At 37.0% G+C, this 21,032-nt stretch overlaps 1 protein-coding gene across 2 annotated transcripts in view; it reads right to left on the bottom strand.

The window, feature by feature from the left end:
• The window catches only part of POLR3G (RNA polymerase III subunit G), a 42,275-nt gene that overhangs the window by 6,443 nt on the left and 14,800 nt on the right, over nt 1–21,032 (bottom strand). Inside the window, exons 4-7 of one of the 2 annotated variants that reach the window (XM_025992913.2) lie at nt 18,465–18,521; nt 14,777–14,827; nt 6,039–6,118; nt 1,015–1,161 (exon numbers count right to left, since the gene is read on the bottom strand). In XM_025992913.2, the coding sequence (XP_025848698.1) occupies nt 1,015–1,161; nt 6,039–6,118; nt 14,777–14,827; nt 18,465–18,521 (335 nt within the window). Of the gene's footprint in view, nt 1–1,014; nt 1,162–6,038; nt 6,122–14,776; nt 14,828–18,464; nt 18,522–21,032 lie in introns of both variants that reach the window. The other variant, XM_025992912.2, reaches the window with a different exon arrangement.

Below are 21,032 nucleotides of genomic sequence, written 5' to 3' on the forward strand. Positions count from 1 at the left end.
GGAAGAATAAAGAATACTCAGGAAATTCTCCCTAGAAACATTAACAAATAATCAGAAGCTTCTGTTAATTGGAACAGCAGAGTGATAGTTCAAAAATCAGGTCCCAGAAATATATCTAAATAGAAGTGGGAAATTAATAGCTGATACAGGGGAATTTCAAATCAATGAAGAAAGCAAATTATTTAATAAATGAGGTTAGCAGCTGGCTAGCCATTTGGAAATAGATAAAAATGGATCTGTACCTCTCCCTTTACACCAATGTAAATTCTAAAACAAACCACATTTAATGTAAATGAATAATAATGATTTCATAGTTATAGCAGTTTCAGGTAAAGATTCATTGTCCTGTGAGAGGCTAAAATGGAGTGAAGACAAAGTTCACTGCCATGGAGAAGAAAGGAGAAAGAAACTAGGGTTACTGCATGAGGTATCTACTAAGTCCCAAAGATGCTGTGACAAACAAAGTTACCCTGCTCAAAAATATCCTTATTTGCTCTAGCTTATTTTGAAATGCACCATGCATGTTTCTAGAAGTTAGAAATCCCAAATCCAAACTACTAAGTTCTAACTCAGTCAAATACTTGAGGTTAGATCCTAAATGTTCTCTGGCAGGGTCCATATGCACTTTGGGGCTTGAAACATGATGATATTCCAAGGATTTCCTCTTCACACCCTAAATGACTAAGTCCTTAATTACAGTAATAGCAGATTTAAATTTTTATGTAGATAAATGTTAAACTAATCTATCAATTTGTTTCCACTATCAATTATGGACTTCCACTTGGGGTTGCCTATGAACTTATTCTCACCTCCTATATTCAGTTTGGTACCATTATTTCAATGCTATAATAATTCTCTTCAACTAAGGAACTGATACCAGGGATAATAACATATCCTTCATTGCCATCGACTTGGTTTTGGTTTGTTAATTTAATTATATAGCATATATCCAATTCCTTATTAGATAATCCGTAAACTTTGTAACTTTGTTACCCACCCCAAATAAACCATTACCTCTTCTTGCTCTTCTTCATCATATTCCTCTTGTTCTGCAGCATCATCGTCCTCCTCCTCATCACCTTCTTTACTTTTCTCTTTGCTTCCTTCTTTCTCTTCATTTTCTTCATCTGATTTTTCACCATCACCTCTCTTTTCCAATTCCTGATATAAATGAACTTCATTAATTTAAATGGAAACCACTACACTTTGACCTCCCTGCTTAGCCTCAAGAAAACAGTTACCTATAACCTTATTCTAATCCTCCAGACCACTACCTAGGAAACTGTGAGTTCACTCAAGAAAGGAGGAACTCTCTGTCCTGTCATTATACTAGTATTTTCATTGATTTTGTTACTTTATAATTAGGTCTCAGGTATTGTTGGGTATCGGCTCAAAGCACAATGACTTATTTTTATGGTTTCTATCCTACCTTCTTCTAAAATGTTGAGTTGATTTAGTTTATAGAGAGAAACTTTCAGAATGCTACTTTGTTATCTTTTCAATATGAAAGGAGGAAAGAAAATATAACGGTAACATTTCAAAAATATCTACATTTTAAATATTTATTTATTTATTTATTTAGTAAGTTCTATGCCCATCCTGGGACTTGAACTCACAACCCTGATATCCAGAGTGCCATGCTCTACCAACTGAGCCTGCCAGGTGCTCCTGCTCCTATGTTTTAGTTTATAAGAGAGATAATTTTTTTAAAAAAGATTTTATTTATTTATTCATGAGAGATAAATACAGAGAGAGAGAGAGAGAGAGGCAGAGACACAGGTAGAGGGAGAAGCAGGATCCCCACAAGGAGCCCGATGTGGGACTTGATCCCTGGACCCCGGGATCACGACCTGAGAGCCAAAGGCAGACGCTCAACCACTAAGCCACCCAGGTGCCCCAAAGAGAGATCATTTAAAACAATTAATACATAATCATTTGGTGTGTATTATCCTGTTTGCAGATTATCCGTCTTTCTCTCTGTTCTCCTTCATTATTTACTTATTTCCAGGAATTTTTACTTCTTAACATATCTGGCAGATTGAAGAGAAAGAGATTAAAACTTCAATCCTTGCCAAAAACAAAACAAACAAATAACAATTAAAACCACTGTCAGGCACCTGAGTGGCTCAGTTGGTTAAGCGTCTACCTTTGGCTTAGGTCATGATCCCAGGGTTCTGGGATAGAGCGCCACAGGCTCCCTGCTCAGCCAGGAGTCTCTTCTCCCTCTCCTCTCCCTCTGCTCCCAGCCCTAGCTGTGTGCTCACTTTCTTTCTGTCTCGAATAAAATAAATAAAATCTTAAAAAAAAAATAATAAAACCACTGTCAACATTAGCACTTCCTAGCAACTCAGGAGGCAAAAGAGAGATGTTGTTAGGAAACCTTGATTGCTTGATGGCTTCCCTTATTCACTGTTGAAATCACTGCTACTTTCTCATAACACACAAATTGAACTTTACAGTTACATCTTTAAATTTCTATGACTACCAACATTTCTTTCCCTTTGATAAAAAAGGGTCTGTTTTCATTACTGTCACTATCCACTCACTAAATTGATCTATGCTTAATTTGCACAAGCGAGAGAATTCCACAAGCTTTATAGGAGGTGGATACAATAATTATTTCATATATTAATACTCATAATTAAAGCACAGGATCACTTTAGCTAAGATATGATTATTCTTAAACAATAATCAGAACGTTAGTTCATATAGCTGCAAATGCTCCATCCTATTATATTTGCTTTGTAGACTACATATAGAGAGAAAACACATTTTGTATCTGGAGTGACTACAACTTCGCGATTCCTTTATTGGCTCTTAAATATTTATTTTTAAAATCTCTTTAATTACATTCAAGCTTGAATTTAAGGAAATCAAAGGCAATAAAAACACTACATCAGATAGATTCAATTTCTAACCAAAATTCAAGTTTCACCTTTCGTACTTCACTCCACTGAGGCAGAACAAATAAAGTCAAGGTAATATAGACATAAGATGATTTATCTTCACACTGACCCATGCTGCCTTATATGAGTTATTACTACAATATACTGTGTGCAGTTTTTCTAACTGATAATCCCTTTGGGAAATTGCAAGTAAATAAAATAGTGTTTATAGATCTTCTAAAGTGTCTATAAATATATACATACACATACCCACACAGAATGATGCTACACCAATATTAACATATGGACTTTTTTCTTTTTTATTTTAATCAAATTGCAGTAAAGGGGCCTACAACCCACAAATTTTGTGTAGTTAAAAGAGAATCATAGTGCTGTATTTATTAAATACACTTTAAATGCACTGTGCAAGGTATATACTGTATCTGAAAAATCCTATTAGCTATTATTTCATAATTAACAATAAACTTATTTAACCAGTTATGGAATATGTTTTTTTTTAAACAATTAGCTTTCTTTTTTTTTTAATTTTTTAATTTATGATAGTCACACAGAGAGAGAAAGGCAGAGGGAGAAGCAGAGGGAGAAGCAGGCTCCATGCACCGGGAGCCCGACGTGGGATTCGATCCCGGGTCTCCAGGATCGCGCCCTGGGCCAAAGGCAGGCGCTAAACCGCTGCACCACTCAGGGATCCCAGAATATGTTTTCAAAATATAAAAATCATTCACTGCTCTGTAGGACTAGGAAGTCTTTATTTCCACTACTGTCACCTCAAATATTTTTAAATAAACAACAACTTTATTTGTATCACAAAGACCCAAATCAAACCCATAAAATACTTAAATCAGTTAACCATAGCAGATTTATGCAATTAAAAAAAATGATCTCAGAGCCACACATATTGTCTTATTACTTTTTTCTCTTTGCACTTAGCAACTAGTTTTGGCTTATCTACTTATTAGTCTCCATTTTCTCCTCTGTGAGATTTAACTATATACTGGCACTATCGTACAGAACAATGTGATTAACACATCATGGAAACACTTTGCAAACAGTTAATTTATAGAGAGGGAACAATTCTTCCAGTTTAAATAATAAGCAGCCACCCTGTAGAGACAGCTTCTTCTAAGTCAAGCAGATAAAAGCTCAAATATTAGTTTACTGTCTGATTATTCACACATTAATCATGAGGTTTGACTGTTCCTTCCTCTCCACCCACAGACGTTTTATTACAATAAAACTTGCAACTACTTTTGCTGAAGAAACGAACAATAACAGTCAGCAAGAAGCTAATTTTGCTCTTTAACTGAGAGAAAATAAAGCTAACTCATTTAGATTTCCAGATTTAAAAGTCCAGTTTTAACAATATGCAAAACAAAAAAGGTGTTCAAGTGTAGAAAATCGGGAAACACAATTTGTTCTGATGAGAAACCACATCAGATCAATCTACCTTATTGCACAAGTCATCTTAGCAACTTCTTTCCGGGAAGCTTTAAAAACAGTAAGACTCTGTTCAATCAATACAGGTTGGCTAGTTCTGCAACCCCATGCATCATCACTCCACCACAGTTACACCTGACTGTTATCACTATTCCTTCAATACCCTCCTGGTATTATTTTCAGACATGTTACCTCCAGCTCAAGTACTGGCCAAAAAAAGCACAAAAATAAGAGTTTCTGTTACTATACAGCTGTGCCAACTTGACCAGGCAAGTAAAAGTTTTAAAGCCTTGACCTCCTCATCTATAAGTAAGGAAAAATAATACACACCTCTCTTTTTGTTATGGAGTCCTCAGGACATAATGTATAGGAATAGCTTTCATCAAAGAGCCTGGTACATAAGTTCTCAATAAGCACTAGTTGCTATCATTATCATCATCATCACCATCAATGCAAGGTAATATATGCATAGAGAGTGGGAATAAATTGGCATAACCTCCATGGAGAGTGATCTGTCAATATTTTTCCATATTATCCAATACATATAACAACTGACCCAAGAAACCCACTTCAAGAAATCTACATATGTAAAATGTCATATTTAATATGATTTCACTATGGCACTGTTTATAATAGCAGAACCCTAGATGGAACATTATGCCCATCAATAGGATACCGGTTACTTTTACTTTTTAAAATATTTTACTTATTTATTCATGAGAGACAGAGAGAGAGGCAGAGACACAGGCAGAGGGAGAAGCAGGCTCCACGCAGGGAGCCTGACGTGGGACTTGATCCCGGGTCTCTAGAATCAGGTCCTGGGCGGAAGGCGTGCTAAACCACTGAGCCACCCAGGCTGCCCAATAGGGTACTGGTTAAATAAATTAGGGTTCATTCTTATACTGCAGCTAAAAAAGGAAAAAAAAAAGAATGAAGCAAACTCTATATAGACTAGAACCATCTCTAATTGATTATAAGTGATAAAAATGCAGAAGAGTGTAATATGCTAGCTTTTGTCATTGAAAAAGAAAGATCTGGTATTGTTATGCATAAAATATTTTTGAAAGATCAATAGGAATTGGTAATACTGATTGTCAAGAGGGGAACTGGATGGTTATGGGCAGGGATGGGAGGGTAAATTTTCAGTTTACTAACCTTTAGGATTTTTTACCTTTCTATTTTTGAAATATGGACAGCAATGAAAGTAAAAAGTAAGTTCCATAAGATGTGCTTTTTTTCTCAATAGAATGTTCTACACTTACCATGAGACAGAGAAAAAAAGCATTTAAAAAAGTACATATACATGGGACGCCTGGGTGCCTCAGCAGTTAAATGTCTGCCTCCAGCTCAGGGTGTGATCCTGGAGACCCAGGATCGAGTCCCACGTCGGGCTCCCTGCAGGGAGCCTGCTTCTCCCTCTGCCTGTGTCTCTGCCTCTCTCTCTCTCTCTCTGTGTGTGTCTCTCATGAATAAATAAATAAAACCTTTAAAAAATAATAAAAAAGAAGGATAGGATGAGGCTTCTTCATCTCCCAGCTAAGAATGTTCAAATCTGTTCAGTTGCCCTGTGTGCGGGGCTTGGCTCTGCCAAATCCACGTATTATTAAAAAGTGAGAGAAGGTGGAAAGACTGAAAAAGGCGAAAGGAGGCATGACACTTTTTCAGCTTGCTTGTGTAGCAAGAAGGAAACCTTACCTCGATTTTTTTCAACACATCTGCAGTATTAGTGAGCGAAGCGCCTTTGCCTGTATCTTTCGCCTTTTCGGATTTGGGGCCTGCTGAAGTAAAACCACTGTTAACACGTTATTTCTATAATAGCAGCTGTCTATCGTTATTTCTTTGCTTCTTTATATTCTGTGTAGCATAGTGATATGTCATAGTGGGTAGTCACAGAGTTTGCAGACTGAACTGATTTTCTTAAAGAATAACAAACCAGTATGCCTCACCAGTTCTCCATGATAAGAAGTAAACGATAATCACTTCATAGAATGTTTTCTAACACTGTAACCAGGTATCTTTTTACCAGTACTGAAAATTTGTACTGGCAAGTAATGTTATTAAGGCGTAAATACTAAAAACTTAAGTCCAGTAGAAGCACCAGGGGACCAGCGAAAGACTCTCACAAATATATCATCTTGTACTGGCTTCCTGTTCACTGATCAGCGTACTTTAACTAGGGCAATTGGACCAGGTTTGAAAAATAAAAAAAACAAGTGCCAAATAAATACACATTTGTCAATGGTTAAAGAAATGACGAAGAAGTTATACTCATGGAACATAAGCTTCATCTTTGGAATGAAGATTAAAATGGTTAAACTCAACACACCTGTTACATGGATCTGAAAACTCAAAGCAATATAAATAAAATGTTTTAATGGCTCTGGGATATTTTTAAAGCCATATTAAAAAAATAATGCATTTGAAGCTATTCTACAACTGCATGGAATGGAGAGTTATTTCACATATAGATCCTGCCAGTCAGTTACCAAGGCATTAGGATAAGCTACAAAATTGTCCCACTGTGATCAAAAAGTATTATAGTCCTTCCCCCAAATCAAACTAAATACCTAGAAATTACTTGGTAACAGAGAAAAATATGGCTAAGAAAGATGTAATTTTGTTAAAGATTAACATTTAACCTATAGAAGAAGAAATTTCTAGATTGTGGTGGATGGCCCATAAGTGACAGAATTACAATTTACTGTGTTATACCAAATTGCCCCTCATGGAGTCACTGAGCTCAGAACCCCAAACATACATGTATTTGAAGTTTTGCTCAAAAGAAAGGTGACATTTAATAATGGGTAACTTTCTCTGTTCCCCTTGAGAGTAAGGGCTATTTAATCTGAACCGTAGCACATAAACTGTAGTATCATATACAGATGCCAGAAAACATTAGCTAAGAATGTAATTTACTCACATCATGAAGTCTTTTTTTCTAAGAATCATTTGTCGAATTATTTAAATTTCGTAACACATAAGTCTGTTAAATGGCTGTTACAGAACATGGTGGGATAAATAAACTTATTAAAAACTACCGATCTCTAGGGGTGCCTGGGTAGCTCAGCAGGTTGAGCCGCTGACTCTAGATTTCAGTTCAGGGTCCTGGGACTGAGCCCTGTGTTGTCTCCAAACTCAGTGGGAAGTCTACTTCAGGATTCTTTTTCTTCCTTTGCCCCTCCCTCCCTCTTGCTCTCTCTCGCTAATAAATAAATCTTAAAAATAAAAAAAAATACAAATAAAAATAAACCCTACTTATCTCTTAAGTAAGAAAGTCAGTTGCCAAAGAGCCACTAAGCATTTTTTGCTACTTATCAATCTGGTTTTATAGAATCATGAATTCTTTTACCTATAACTGGGAGAGAAGTGTCAAATTACCAAAATTTGTTGGGACACCTGGGTGGCTCAGCAGGTTGAGTGTTCAATTCTTGGTTTTGACTCAGGTCATCATTTCAGGGTTGTGAGATAGAGCCCAGTGTTGGGCTCTGTGTTCAGTGGGGTGTCGGCTGAAATGCTCTCCCTCTCCTTCTCCTCCCCCTCTCCCAACTCATGTGGTCTCTCGCTCTCTCTAAAATAAATAAATCTTAAAAAAAAATTACCAAAATTTGTTAAAAGACTCTTTTAACCCCAAAACATTAACATGCATTTTTTTCCCACCTCAGCCAGATACAAGCATATATTTGAAATTTTTTGGTTTCTTTCAATACCGGCCAATAGCTGGTTCTTCAAGAAACAAACTTTTTTTCAGCTTTGGCTCTTTGGGTACTGTTTACTTTCATGGAAGTGGAGGTCATTTTAACAAAAGAGAAAGTATAAGCTTATCGAGAATAAAACACAAAAAATTACACAATGTACAAAAAAAAAAAGCTCAGAATGGAAACAAAGTTTTGTGGTTGTTGCTTTATTTTTTCACAAATGGAAATTCTGACACATTGGACTTTCTCCTAATTATCAATGTGTATATAAAGTTCCAGGGATGAGCAGTCAGTGAGATGTATTTGAAAACATTTATTTTTCCAAATCAGACACATTCTTTTTGGCTCTTTAGGGTCTGCTACAAATTCGTGATCCACTAGGACATGACCAGTATCATTAATGCATGTTTGTAAAAATAACATATTTGCCCAATAAAAGCCAAAGGTATAAAAGATAGGAGATAAACTATTATATCTCAACATACAATATTTTGGGGTTTTTTAATATAATATTTTATACTCAAGCAAGCTAAATACTCTTATATATAGGGCATCCCTGGTGGCTTAGTGGCTTAGCACCTGCCTTTGGCCCAGGACATGATCCTGGTGTCCTGGGATTGAGTCCCACATTGGGCTCCCTGCATGGAGCCTGTTTCTCCCTCTGCCTGTGCCTCTGCCTCTCTCTCTCTCTCTCTCTCTGTGTCTGTCATGAATAAATAAAATCTTTTAAAAAAATAATAAATAAATATTCTTATATATTATAGTTCTGAGATGAAACAAAATAAAAATATTTCCATTTTAAATAAATATGTCAGAACTTAGCGAATTATATATTTCAGATATATGCATTTTATTATATGTAAAATGTAACTCAAGCTGTTTAATAAGGGAGGGGCCTCTCTTTCAAAAGACACAAGATGAAGCAACATTTCCTAACTCATTCTATGAGGCCAACATTACCCTAATACCAAACCAGACAAATATTACAAGAAACAAAATAGAAAACTAGTACCTCTCATGAAAATATAAGTGAAAATCTTCAATAAAATATTTCCAAATCCAATCCCACAATGTATGGAAAGAATAATATGTCACAACTAAGTAGGATTTACCATAGGTATGTAAGGCTGGTTCAACCTTCCAAAATCAATTAACATAATCCACCACATTAACAGGCTAAAGGAAAAAAAAATCACATGATCCTATCAACAGATTCAGTAAAAGCATTTGACAAAATCAAACACCCATTCATGACGAAAAAAATTCTTAGTAAACAAGGAGTAGAGGGGAATTTCCTAAAGCTGATAAAGAACATCTACAGGGATGCCTGGGTGGCTCAGTGGTTGAGCATATGCCTTTGGCTCAAGTAGTGATTCCGGGGTCCAGGGACTGAGTCCCACATCAGGCTCCCCATGGGCAGCGGGCTTTTCCCTCTGCCTCTGCCTCTGCCTCTGTCTCTCTCTCTCTGTGTCTCTCATGAATATATTAAGTAAAATCTTAAAAAAAAAAAAGCTACAAAAAAATCCTATAGCTACATCATACTTAATGGTGATAAGTTTGACACTTTCCCACTAAGATTAGGAACAAGGTAAAAAAGTTCCCTAATGTCACTGCTTTCAACAGATTGAGAAGGAAGAAATAAAACTGCCTTCATTCACAGATGACATGATCATCTATGCAGAAAATCTGAAAAAATGAGCCAAAACTCTGAAAACTAATAACCAATTATAGAAGGGTTGCAGGCTACAAGGTTAATACACAATGGTCAATAGCTTTCCTGTATACCAACAATGAACAAGCAGAATTCGAAATAAAAAATCTAATACTATTTACATTAGCATGCCTCAAAATTAAATACTTAGATATAAATCTAACAAAATGTGTATACAGTCTAGAAGAAAACCACAAAACTCTGAAGAATGAAATCAAAGAACTAAATAAATGGACACCTACTGCATGTTCATGGAGAGTGAGACTCAGTATTATCAAGATGATTGTTCTTCCCAACCTCATCTATGGATTCAAAGCAAACTCAATCAAAATCCTAGTAAGTCATTTTACAATATCAACAAACTGTTCCTAATGTTTGTATGGAAAGGCAAAAGATCCAGAATAGCCAACACAATATTGAAGGAAAGAACAAAATTGGAGGACTGATATTACTGGACTTTAAAACATACTTTAGCTACAGTAATCAAGATTGTGTGGTAAAGGTGAAAGAATAAATACAGGTCAATGGAACAGAATAAAGGGCTCAGAAATAGACCCATATAAAAATAGAAAGAGAAGCAAAAGCAGTACAATGGAGAAAAGACAGTTTTTTCAACAAATGGTGTTGCATAAAATAAATCTAGGTACATCCTTATCCTTCACAAAGATGAACTCAAAATGGATCACAACCTAAATGCAAAACACAAAACTATAAAACTCTTAAAGGATAACATAGAAGAAAATCTAGATGACCTTGGGTTTGGTGATGACTTCTTAGATACACTGCCAAAGCAAGCCACAGTCTATGAAAGAAATAACTGATAAGCTAGACTTCATTAAAATTTGAAAATTCCACCCTATTAAAGATAATGTCAGGAAAATGAGAAAACAAGCCACAGACTGGGAGAAAATATTTGCAAAAGACAGATCTGATAAAGGATTCTGTGAAATAATAGAAAAAATATATATTGGTCTCTGTTTCTGGTTCCTGGCACAGAACTCCTAAAACTCTTATAATTTCCAAAGTGATAAGAACACTAGGAGCATGTTTTGTTTTAATACTTAGTCTTTGAAATTGGTTCCTGCCAGAGTTCCTAATCCCTTGGAATTTACTGGGTGATAGGAGTGCCTTTTGATCTAAGAATGGAACTCTTGGTGGGCCCCTGAATAGCTTCAGGATGGAGGTTGGTCAAAAGACAGAAAAAAACATGATTAATAGACTGTAATTTTCAGCTCCATTCCACATTCCCTGGGCAAGGGGAGAGGGACAGGAGATTGAGTTAATGAGTGATCAAATCTATATGATGAAGCCTCTATAACAATCTCCAAAGTATGGGGATTTGAAGTCTCCAGGCTGGTAAACACATCTACATACTGGGAAGGTGGTGCACCTAAGCTCCACAGAGACACAAGTTCCTGCACGGGGAACCCTTCTAGACTTTGCCCTATCTCTTCATCTGACATTTATCTATATCCTTTATCATATCCTTCATTAAATAAACTGGTAAACCGAAATGTTTCCCTGAGTTCTGTGAGCTGTTCTAGCAAATGAAATCCAAGTGGGAGGAGGAGGGTCATAGGAAATTCTGATCTGTATCCAAGTCAGACAGAAGTTGCGGGTAATGTGGGGAACCTACTACTTGAAATTGGCATCTGAAGTGGGAAGTAGTCTTATGGGGCTGAACCCTTAACTTGTGGGGTCTGCATTAATTCCAGTTGCTGCTGAAACTGAATTAAATTTTAAGACACAACTGGTGTTGCAGAGAACTGCTTGGTGCAGGGAAAAAAATTCCACACATCTGGTGTCAGAAATATTGTGAATATGGTAGTAGTATCAGAGTAAAAGGAGAAACTCGCAGCCAGAGGGGTTTATTCCTATAGACTGTTATCCAAAATTTACAAAGAATTCCTAAAACTCAACACTAAGCTCGTATACACACACACACACACACACACACACACACACACAAATATTAAAAATGGGCCAAAGACCATAACAGATATCTTGCCAAACAAGATACACAAATGGCAAGTAGGTGTACACAAAGATGCTTCACATCACATGTCACCAGGGAAACGCAAATTAAAACAGTAGTGAGCTACTACTACACACCTTTCAGAATGGCCAAAATCCAGAACAATGACAATAACAAATTCTGGCCAGGATGTATAAAAACAAGAACTCTCACTGGTTGCCAGGGGGGATGCAAAATGGCAGAGGGCCTCTAAAAGATAATTTGGTGGTTTCTTACAAAACTAAATATATTCTTACCATGCAGTCCAGCAATCATCCTCCTTGGTACTTACCCAAAGAAGTTGAAAACTTATGTCCACACAACAATAGATGTTTATATAGTAACTTTATCCATAATTGCCAAATCTTAGAAGCAATCATGATGTCCTTCAGTAGGTAAATGGATAAATAAAACTGTGGCACAGCCAGACAATGGAATTATTTACCACTAACAAAAAAAAAATGAGCTGTCTGCCATGAAGTCATGGAAGAAACTTAGATGAATATTACTAACTAAAAGAAGCCAATCAGAAAAGGCACATACTGTATGTTTCTAACTGTATGACATTTTGGAAAAGGCAAAACTATGGAGACTATAAAAAAGATCAGTGGTTGCTAAGGGTAAGGAGGAGGAAGGGATGAAAAGGCAGAGCAGAGAGAATTTTTATTTTTTAAAGATTTTATTTATTTATTCATGAGAAACAGAGACAGAGACACAGGCAGAGGGAGAGGGAGAAGCAGGCTCCACGCAGGGAGCCCGACGTGGGACCTGACCCTGGGTCTCCAGGATCAGGCCCTGGGCCGAAGGCGGTGGTAAAACGCTGAGCCACCTGGGCTGCCCACGCAGAGAATTTTTAAAGCAGTGAAAGTACCCTGTCTGATACTCAAACAGTGGCCACATGTTATTACACATTTGCCAAAAACCACAAAATGTATAATACCAAGAGTGAACCCAAAGTAAACTATGGTCTCTGTGTAAGACCATATGTAGTACGTCAAGGTAGGATCACTGATTGCAACAAACGCGCCACTCTGATGGGGGATGTTAACAGTGGGGGAGGCTATGCATGTGTGGGGGCAGGGAGTATATGGAAAATCCGTACTTATCCATCCAATGTTCTATGAATCTAAAACTGCTCTGGAAAATGAAGTATATTAAAAAGCATAACACAAAATACCAAAGAGGGGTAAAAGGGAGGGAATTTCTTCTCTTAGTTTCTAATCCCATTGCTATTAACCTCTCTGGCTACTTTCCTTTTTCTCTCTTTATTCTTTATATCCAAATTCCCCAAACACTCATTTATGCTTGCTGTCCCCTTTTCCTAAATTCCCATTTATGGTTTAACCCCTTCCAAACTGGATTCTACCCTTACGAATCCCTCTCCCCCAACCCCACTTGCATGCTCTAAATAAATAGATAGAATCTTAAAAAAATAAAAATAAAAAGCTCTCACAAGGTCAACAATGATTAACATGTCAAAATTAGTTTACATTTTCCAATCTTTATTTTACTTGACCTCACAGCAATTTTGCGTAACCTCCTTTAACACTGTTGATCACCTTTTGAAACAGACTTTACTTCTTTTTTTAAATGTAAATATTTTATTTATTTATTTGACAGAGAGAGCACAAGCAGGGGGAGAAGCAGACTTCCCACTGAGTAGGGAAACCCTATTTGGGGCCGGATCCCAGGACCCTGGGATCATGACCTGAGCTGAAGGCAGACACTTAACCAACTGAGCCACTCACGTGACCTAAAATAGTCTCTACTTCTTGCATATTTTTGCTTCTGCAACTCCACTCTCTTGGGTTCTCCTTTTCCTCTCCTCTTTCTTTCCATCTCTTTTCTTTGCTGATTGAATCTCCTCTATGAGCCTACTAGATTTTGGCACTCCTCCAAGTTTAGGCTTGGGCCCTCATTTCTTCTAATTCTCTAATTTTACCCCAGATAATCTCATCCTTCCTTCCTCATAGTTTGAATTATAGTATCTATGCTGATCACTACCATCTCCATTTTGAGGCCCACCCACCCTGTATCCAACAACATGCTCAACACTTCTATTTGTATATTTCAAAGGAACCTTAAAGATTACCTTTAAACTGCTCATGACTTACCCCTCACAAACCTGGTCTTTCTCCAACATTCTCCCACCAACCACATCCTGCCCAAGTCCTACTCATCATTCAATCTGGACTTCAATTCCATTTCCTCAAAAAAACTCCCCTGACCTCCCAATGAGGACATTGTGTTTTTGGTCAATATTTTTACTCCATTGAACGGTAAGCCCCATTAGGGCAAGGATTATTCCCACTTGGCTTACTGTTTTATTCCTCTTAGCACAGTGTCTGGCAATAGTAGTTGCTCAACAACTTTTTACTCAGTGGAATTATGAAAGAACAACACGCTGGAAACTTTCACTTTGGTATTTTACGTACAACATAAAGTTCTAATCTACCAGTTCTCAAATTTTACCAGTTATGAATGTTTTAGTTAAAAACTTAAAATATAGGGGTGCCTGGGTGGCTTAGTTGGCTGAATGTCTGCCTTCAGCTCAGGACATGATCCTAGGAGCCTGGGATCCAGCACCACATCCAGCTCCCTGCTCAGCAGGGAGCCTGCTTCTCGCTCCCTTTTTGCCATTCCCTGTCATTCTTTGGCTCTCTCTCTTTATCAGATGAATAAATAAAATCTTTTTTTAAAAAAACCTTAAAATATGGACAGTAAAACCACTAAAAGAATTTCAAATGTGCAAAATTTCAAATTGAAAAAATGTCTGCATATTTGAAAAATCTTTCTTAACACATCAAAATTCCATAATTAAAGAAAGGAAAAACAATCAAACAAAAAACAAAAATCAACAACAAAAAGATTTAATGAAATAACTAAATCCCAAACGTATCTTAAGAAAAAGCATTCAGAACACTGAGTCTAACTTCAGATTGATAATTCCATAATTAGAATTCGAGCAATAAATAACCTTTTTTAACCCAGATTATTACATTAGTCAATGTACCTTTTTTGCACTTCTTCCTTGGCATCATTTCTCTTGGGAGTCTTCTCCAATCTGCACGTACAAAAGAAAAAAAATTGTAATTTCTTCTAGGGGTTAGTGGCACTCAACATGACTAAAGAACATGACAGGGGGCACCTGTGTGGCTCAGTAAGTTAAGCAAATTTGACTTAGACTTAGGACAAGATGTCAGGGTCCTGGGATAGAGCCCTGAGTTGGGCTCCCCGCTCAGCAGGGAGTCGGCTTGTCCCTATCCCTCTGCTCCTTCCTTTGCTCGAGCTCTCTCTCTGCCCCTCTCTCCCTCAAATAAATAAATAAAATATTTTAAAAATAATAAGGGACATAACAGTGGTGCCCAATTGCACAGTAGGTTAAACATCGGACTCTTGATTTTGGCTCGGATCATGATCTGAGGTTGTGAGATTAAGCCCCAGGGCTTAAGATTCTCTCTCCCTCTGCCTCTATCCACCCCTCTCTCAAGTAAAAAGACAAATCTTTGAAAAAAATTTAAAGGACATGATAGTTGCTTCTGCAATGAAAATAAAATTTCTTAATATCTGACTGTACTGAGCCTGGAAATCAAAAGATAATAGTGATGTATTTTCTCCTATGATGAAGAAAGAGTTCATTAAAAAAAATTGGGGGGCATCTGGCTGGCTCAGCAGTAGAGCATGTGACTCTAATCCTGGGGTTGTGAGTTCAAGCCCCCTGCTGAATGCAGAGATTATTTAAAAAATAAATAAACCTAAAAACAATAACTTTGAAATGGTGCTATAAAATTTTTATAACATTCTTTTAACAGCTACATAGTATTTATTTAATTTATTTAATTTATTTTTTAAGATTTTATTTATTTATTTGAGAGGGAGAGAAAGAGAGCATACATGAGTAGAGGGAGCAGAGCAGGGAGCCTAACGTGGGGCTTGATCCCAGGAACCTGAGACCATGACCTGAGCCTAAGGCAGATGCTTAACCAACTGAACTACCCAGGCACCCCTATCTAGTCAATTTTAAATACAGAAATTTTCATAACAAGAAAAATAATCCATATAAATATATATATATATTTAAAGGTTTTATTTATTTATTCATAAGAGACACACACAGAGAGACAGAGACACAGGCAGAGGTAGAAGCAGGCTCCTCGAGGGGATCCTGATGCAGGACTCGATCCCCAGACCTTGGAATCACGCCCTGAGCCAAAGGCAGATGCTCAACTGCTGAGCCACCCAGGTGTAACATGTAAATATTTTTATATATCTAATATTTGTGTAGAGAAACCTCCAGGTTGGGAACAAATATCACAATAATTCTTAGTGGGTGTTGGGATTGCAGCTGCTTTTCCTATGCAGTATTTATTATTTGACTATGCTGTATTTTGTTTGTTTTCTATAGTTGATATGTATTTCTTACATAATAAGGCAAGTTAAAATATATGACCACAATCCCAACACATGCAAAATTAAATAATTCTAAAAATTATGCAAAAACTTTATAACTAAAAATATAAGTAGCTATGGAAAAGTAAATTCTCTCTAATAAATAATTTTGCCTGGGGGCACCTGCGTGGCTCTGTCACTTGAACCTCAGACTCCTGTCTTCAGCTTCTGAGACTGAGCCCCATGAGGAGTCTGCCTGAGATTTCCTCTCCCCCTCTCCTTCTACTCCTCCTCCTATACTCTCCCTCTTAAATAAAACTATAATTTTTTTTCCTGAATTAGCTAAATAATGCCTCTAATTTGTCATTTTCTTTCAATTTTTAAAAAATATTTACTTATTCATTTTAGAGAGAGAGAGCGAGAGAGCACACGTACGAGTGGGGGTAAGGGCAGAGGGAGAGGGATTCCCCTTAAAATGCAGAGCCCAATGCGAGGCTCAGTCCTACCCCTGAGATCATGACCTGAGCCAAAACCAAGAGTAGGATGCTCAACTGACTGAGCCCCCCAGACACCTCACTTTCTTTTCCTTTTTAAGCACAGAATTAATCAGAAAAAAGAAGCAACACGAAAATGGATTAAAAAACACTGCCTGGAAAAAAAAATAAAAATAGATCGATAGATAGATAAACAAACAAACAGCGCCTGGGGATGCCTAGGTGGCTCAGTGGTTGAGCATCTGTCTTCCATCCAGGGCATGATCCCGGAGTGCCAGGATCAAGTCTCACATTGGGTTCCCTGCATGGAGTCTGCTTCTCCCTCTGCCTGTGTCTCTCTGCCTCTCTCTCTGTGTCTCTCATGAATAAATAAATAAATAATCTAAAACAAAAACAAAAACACTGCCTGCTAATAAAGACTCAGTGTATTCTGTAGAAAACATTTCTATCTCAAGCTATTTAGCCTGAACTAGTAAATTTGGCTTTGAATATATTTCTGCTTTTATTTTTATTTATTTATTTATTTTAAAGATTTTATTTATTTATTCATCAGACATACACAGAGAGAGGCAGAGACCCAGGCAGAGGGAGAAGCAGGCTCCATGCAGGGAGCCCAACACGGGACTCGATCCCTGGACTCCAGGATCACGCCCCAGGCTGAAGGCAGGCACTAAACCGAAGAGCCACCCGGGCTGCCCTATTTCTGCTTTTATAAGTGACATAGATAATCATGAAAACGTATGTAAAGAGAATCCTTCAGGAGATTAATATTTATGATGTGGCAGCTATGAAAGAACTGAAATAGGAGATTGGAGAGTGTTCAAGGGAAACTCAAGCTTTTCAATGATCCACACTGAAAGGACCACTATAACCCATGCAAGCAATAATGCTGTAAATGCCATTTATGTTCTTACGTAAATGCAGTTTTCACAAAACACCAAAGACAGAGAAGTCAAAGGGAAGTGAGTTAAAATGAGAAGACCTGGGTTCTAGTACTACTGTTCAAGTCATCTTGATAAATCACTCCATTCCTATGGAGTTTTTTTTTTTTTTTTTTAATCTGCAAAAGGAAAGAGCTGGATGAAATCTCTCTGACCTCTTGCATCTTGCCTGTGTCTAAGGGAAATTTGTGAATGTTGAAAAAAAATCTCTTAGATATGGTTTTATTGAAAAGGCATCTTAATAAATAAAAATAGTCTATGTCTGCTTAAAAGAAAGGAAGATCGATGAGCTTGGCTTAAAATATCCTTTAACTAGACTTGTTTTCTCCTCAAAAGCTATAAAACCCCCCACAAACACAGAAGTATTACTGGTACTGTAGATTAAAATTATGATTGCAGTAAGTGGAAATGGAAAGCTCAAACGGGTTTAGCAAGTCCTGTTTTATAGAAGAGTATTCTAAAACTTCAAAAACACTTCAACTCTTCCTTGTTAAAATATAAAAATCTTTTCATCCTAGTTTTCAAAGGATATGCATTACTAATTAATTATAGGAAAAGAACCAGCCTACTTTCCTATAGCAAAAATTCCTATGGTGAAAACAGAAAAATTTCCCTAAAATATATGGAGTAAGGAGATAAACTTTAAAAATTATTTTAATATTTTCAGGGATTTTTTTAAAATATTTTATTTATTTATTCATCAGAGAGAGAGAGAGAGAGAGAAAGGCAGAGACACAGGCAGGGGGAGAAGCAGGCTCCATGGAGGGAGCCTGACATGGGACTTGATCCCAGGTCTTCGAGATCATGCCCTGGGCTGAAGGCGGCACTGAACCGCTGAGCTACCTGGGCTGCCCAATATTTTCAGTTTTATAATTACCTGGTATCCACTCCTCTTTGTACACCTTCATATATCTTTTACTATATCTTTCAATATCTATAAAAAAATAAGAAAGTGTTCATTAGAAAAGTCAAGAATAAGCCTGGATTTAAGCCATTCCATAACTAAAAACACCAGATAACATCTTTTATTTCACACACAAGGAATCTCCTATATTTGTACACATATATTTCAATAGGTGTTCCTAAACACCTATTGAAAAGTTCAATAAATATTATATGTTTAAGGAAGTGGCAAGAAGCAACTGGATATGAATAGCTGGGAGTGAGCAGAAACCTAAACCCTAATCATGTTTTTTTTTTGTTTTTTTTTTTTAAAGATTTTATTTATTTATTCATGAGAGACACAGAGAGGCAGAGACACAGGCAGAGGGAGAAGCAGGCTCCACGCAAGGAGCCCGACATGGGAGCCCGACATGGGACTCGATTCCGGGTCTCCAGGATCACACCCCGGGCTGCAGGCGGCGCTAAACCGCTGCACCACCGGGGCTGCCCCTAATCATGGTTTTTAAAATCAGATAACCTGATTCAACTCTGAGATTATTCACAAAAGTCCAAAGCCAGGTCAGTAAGTCACCTACAATAAAAGAGCAAGAAAGTCTTGTGACGCTAGCCTCCAGCTTCCATTCTTCAAATCTTGTGTAACTGGGATGTATTAACTACCTAAGTAAGGATGGAGAGCTGTATGGTCAACTTCAGTGCTTGATACACATATTAAAACACAGTTAGGCTTTTCAACGAGCTACTCTTCACAACCCATTGAGGAGAATGGAGAAAAGGGTAGGAGAAAGTAAGGTTGGTGGGGTATGAAAGAACAAGCTGCAAGCTTCTATGCCAACTACTGACAATTCTGCAGGGACCTTCTGTGCTTGCCCAAAATGGAGTGGTTCTTGTTGCTGCTTTGTTCACTTTGCCACAAGAAACTCCCTCAATGGGGGCCCAAACCCTTTCCTAGCAATGTAAGTTGGCAAGCAACACCATAGTGCCATAGCCTAAAAACATGGTTCATCATAAAATGTGGTTGAGGAGTATAGCCATGAAATAGGGAAATTAATACAAAAGATGAAAACATAAAAAGCAAGGCCCAAATATGTACTGATTTCTCTTCCGTGTTAAGAAAATGATTCCAAATAATACTAAGACCATAGTGTTAAACAAAGATAACTAAAATAAATAGTGGATCAGTAAGACCAAGAAACCAAGCTTTTCTAGGTATTTAACTATTTTGACTTCAATCTTCATCTCAAGCTATTTATTTACTTATTTTTCAAAGTTTTATTTATTTGAGACACAGAGAGCACAAGTTGGGAGGAGGGTCAGAGGGAAAGGGAGAAGTAGCCTCCCTGCCAAGCTGGGAGCCGGATGTCGGGCTCAATTCCAGGACCCCGAGACCATGACCTGAGAGTACGTACCAACCAAGCTAAAGGCAAACACTTGAGCCACTCAGGCACCACTCTCAAACCCCATTATCAAGCTTTTCATCAGTAAAAGAAGTCGATGCAAATGACAGATTTGCATTTAAAATTTTTCTCCACAACAGACTGTATATTTTGGAAAAATTTAACCTTCAGTAGTAAGCTTCTAGAAGAATAAGCAATATTGAAAATCAACTACTGAAATCCAGTTAAAAAGAGGCAAAGGATCTGAACAGACATTTCTCCAAAGATATGCATAGTAAAAAGCACATAAGATGTTCAACATCATAGCTACTTTGTAAATTCAAATCAAAATCACAACGAGATGCCACTTTATACCCAGTAGAGTGGCTATAACCAAAAAGGCATCAAAATGATTCTAGATTAGAAATACATTTCTAATAGATTCTAGCTTCCAATTCTTCTTATATTCGCATCTTCAAAATGTAATACTTTAAAAAGCTTTGATGGCTCACAGCTGTGTTGAAATGAGGATGGCCCGGCCATCTTCTTTGGTCTATAATTATAAAACATTTTCATTATTAAATTTATAATTACCAATTAACATGATCAATCCAACAAATTGTTTCATTTCTACATAACCTATTTCCTCTTGATCATCTTTGTCTTTGCCTTCAGCATTTCTCCAGTTATAAACTATATCAAATAACTTTTGGTATGTAAACATCATAAAAAAGAAAAATATGGTTACGTCATTTTGACAAACAGGATGTTCCACGTTCTTATCACAAAATATGTGATGAGGCACTTTTCAAGGACTAATTGTGTGAGGATGCCATATTTCCTTTTTATTCTTAGAGATATATTCTTTACCCACTGACTCTTGAGTTTGAGAAAATTCATCTAGAATATTGTCATCTGAAGCTCAGAGATTTCACTTACACAATCAATTTCACAATCATTGTTAGCATCCAAAGAGCTACTACTTCTACATTCATATTCTGATTTGTCTAGTGATTGTATAACATCTTCCTCTCTCAATTTTCTTCTCTTTGCCATATGGGCAGAAAATGAACAATTCTGAAATCTCAATTATATTCTATGAAAACTAAAACACAAACAAAACAACCACGAAGACAAGAGTCTCTCTAGACTTCTTTTATAGCTTCCTA

The sequence above is a fragment of the Vulpes vulpes genome, chromosome 14 (genome assembly GCF_048418805.1).
Source record: "Vulpes vulpes isolate BD-2025 chromosome 14, VulVul3, whole genome shotgun sequence".
NCBI lineage: Eukaryota > Metazoa > Chordata > Mammalia > Carnivora > Canidae > Vulpes > Vulpes vulpes.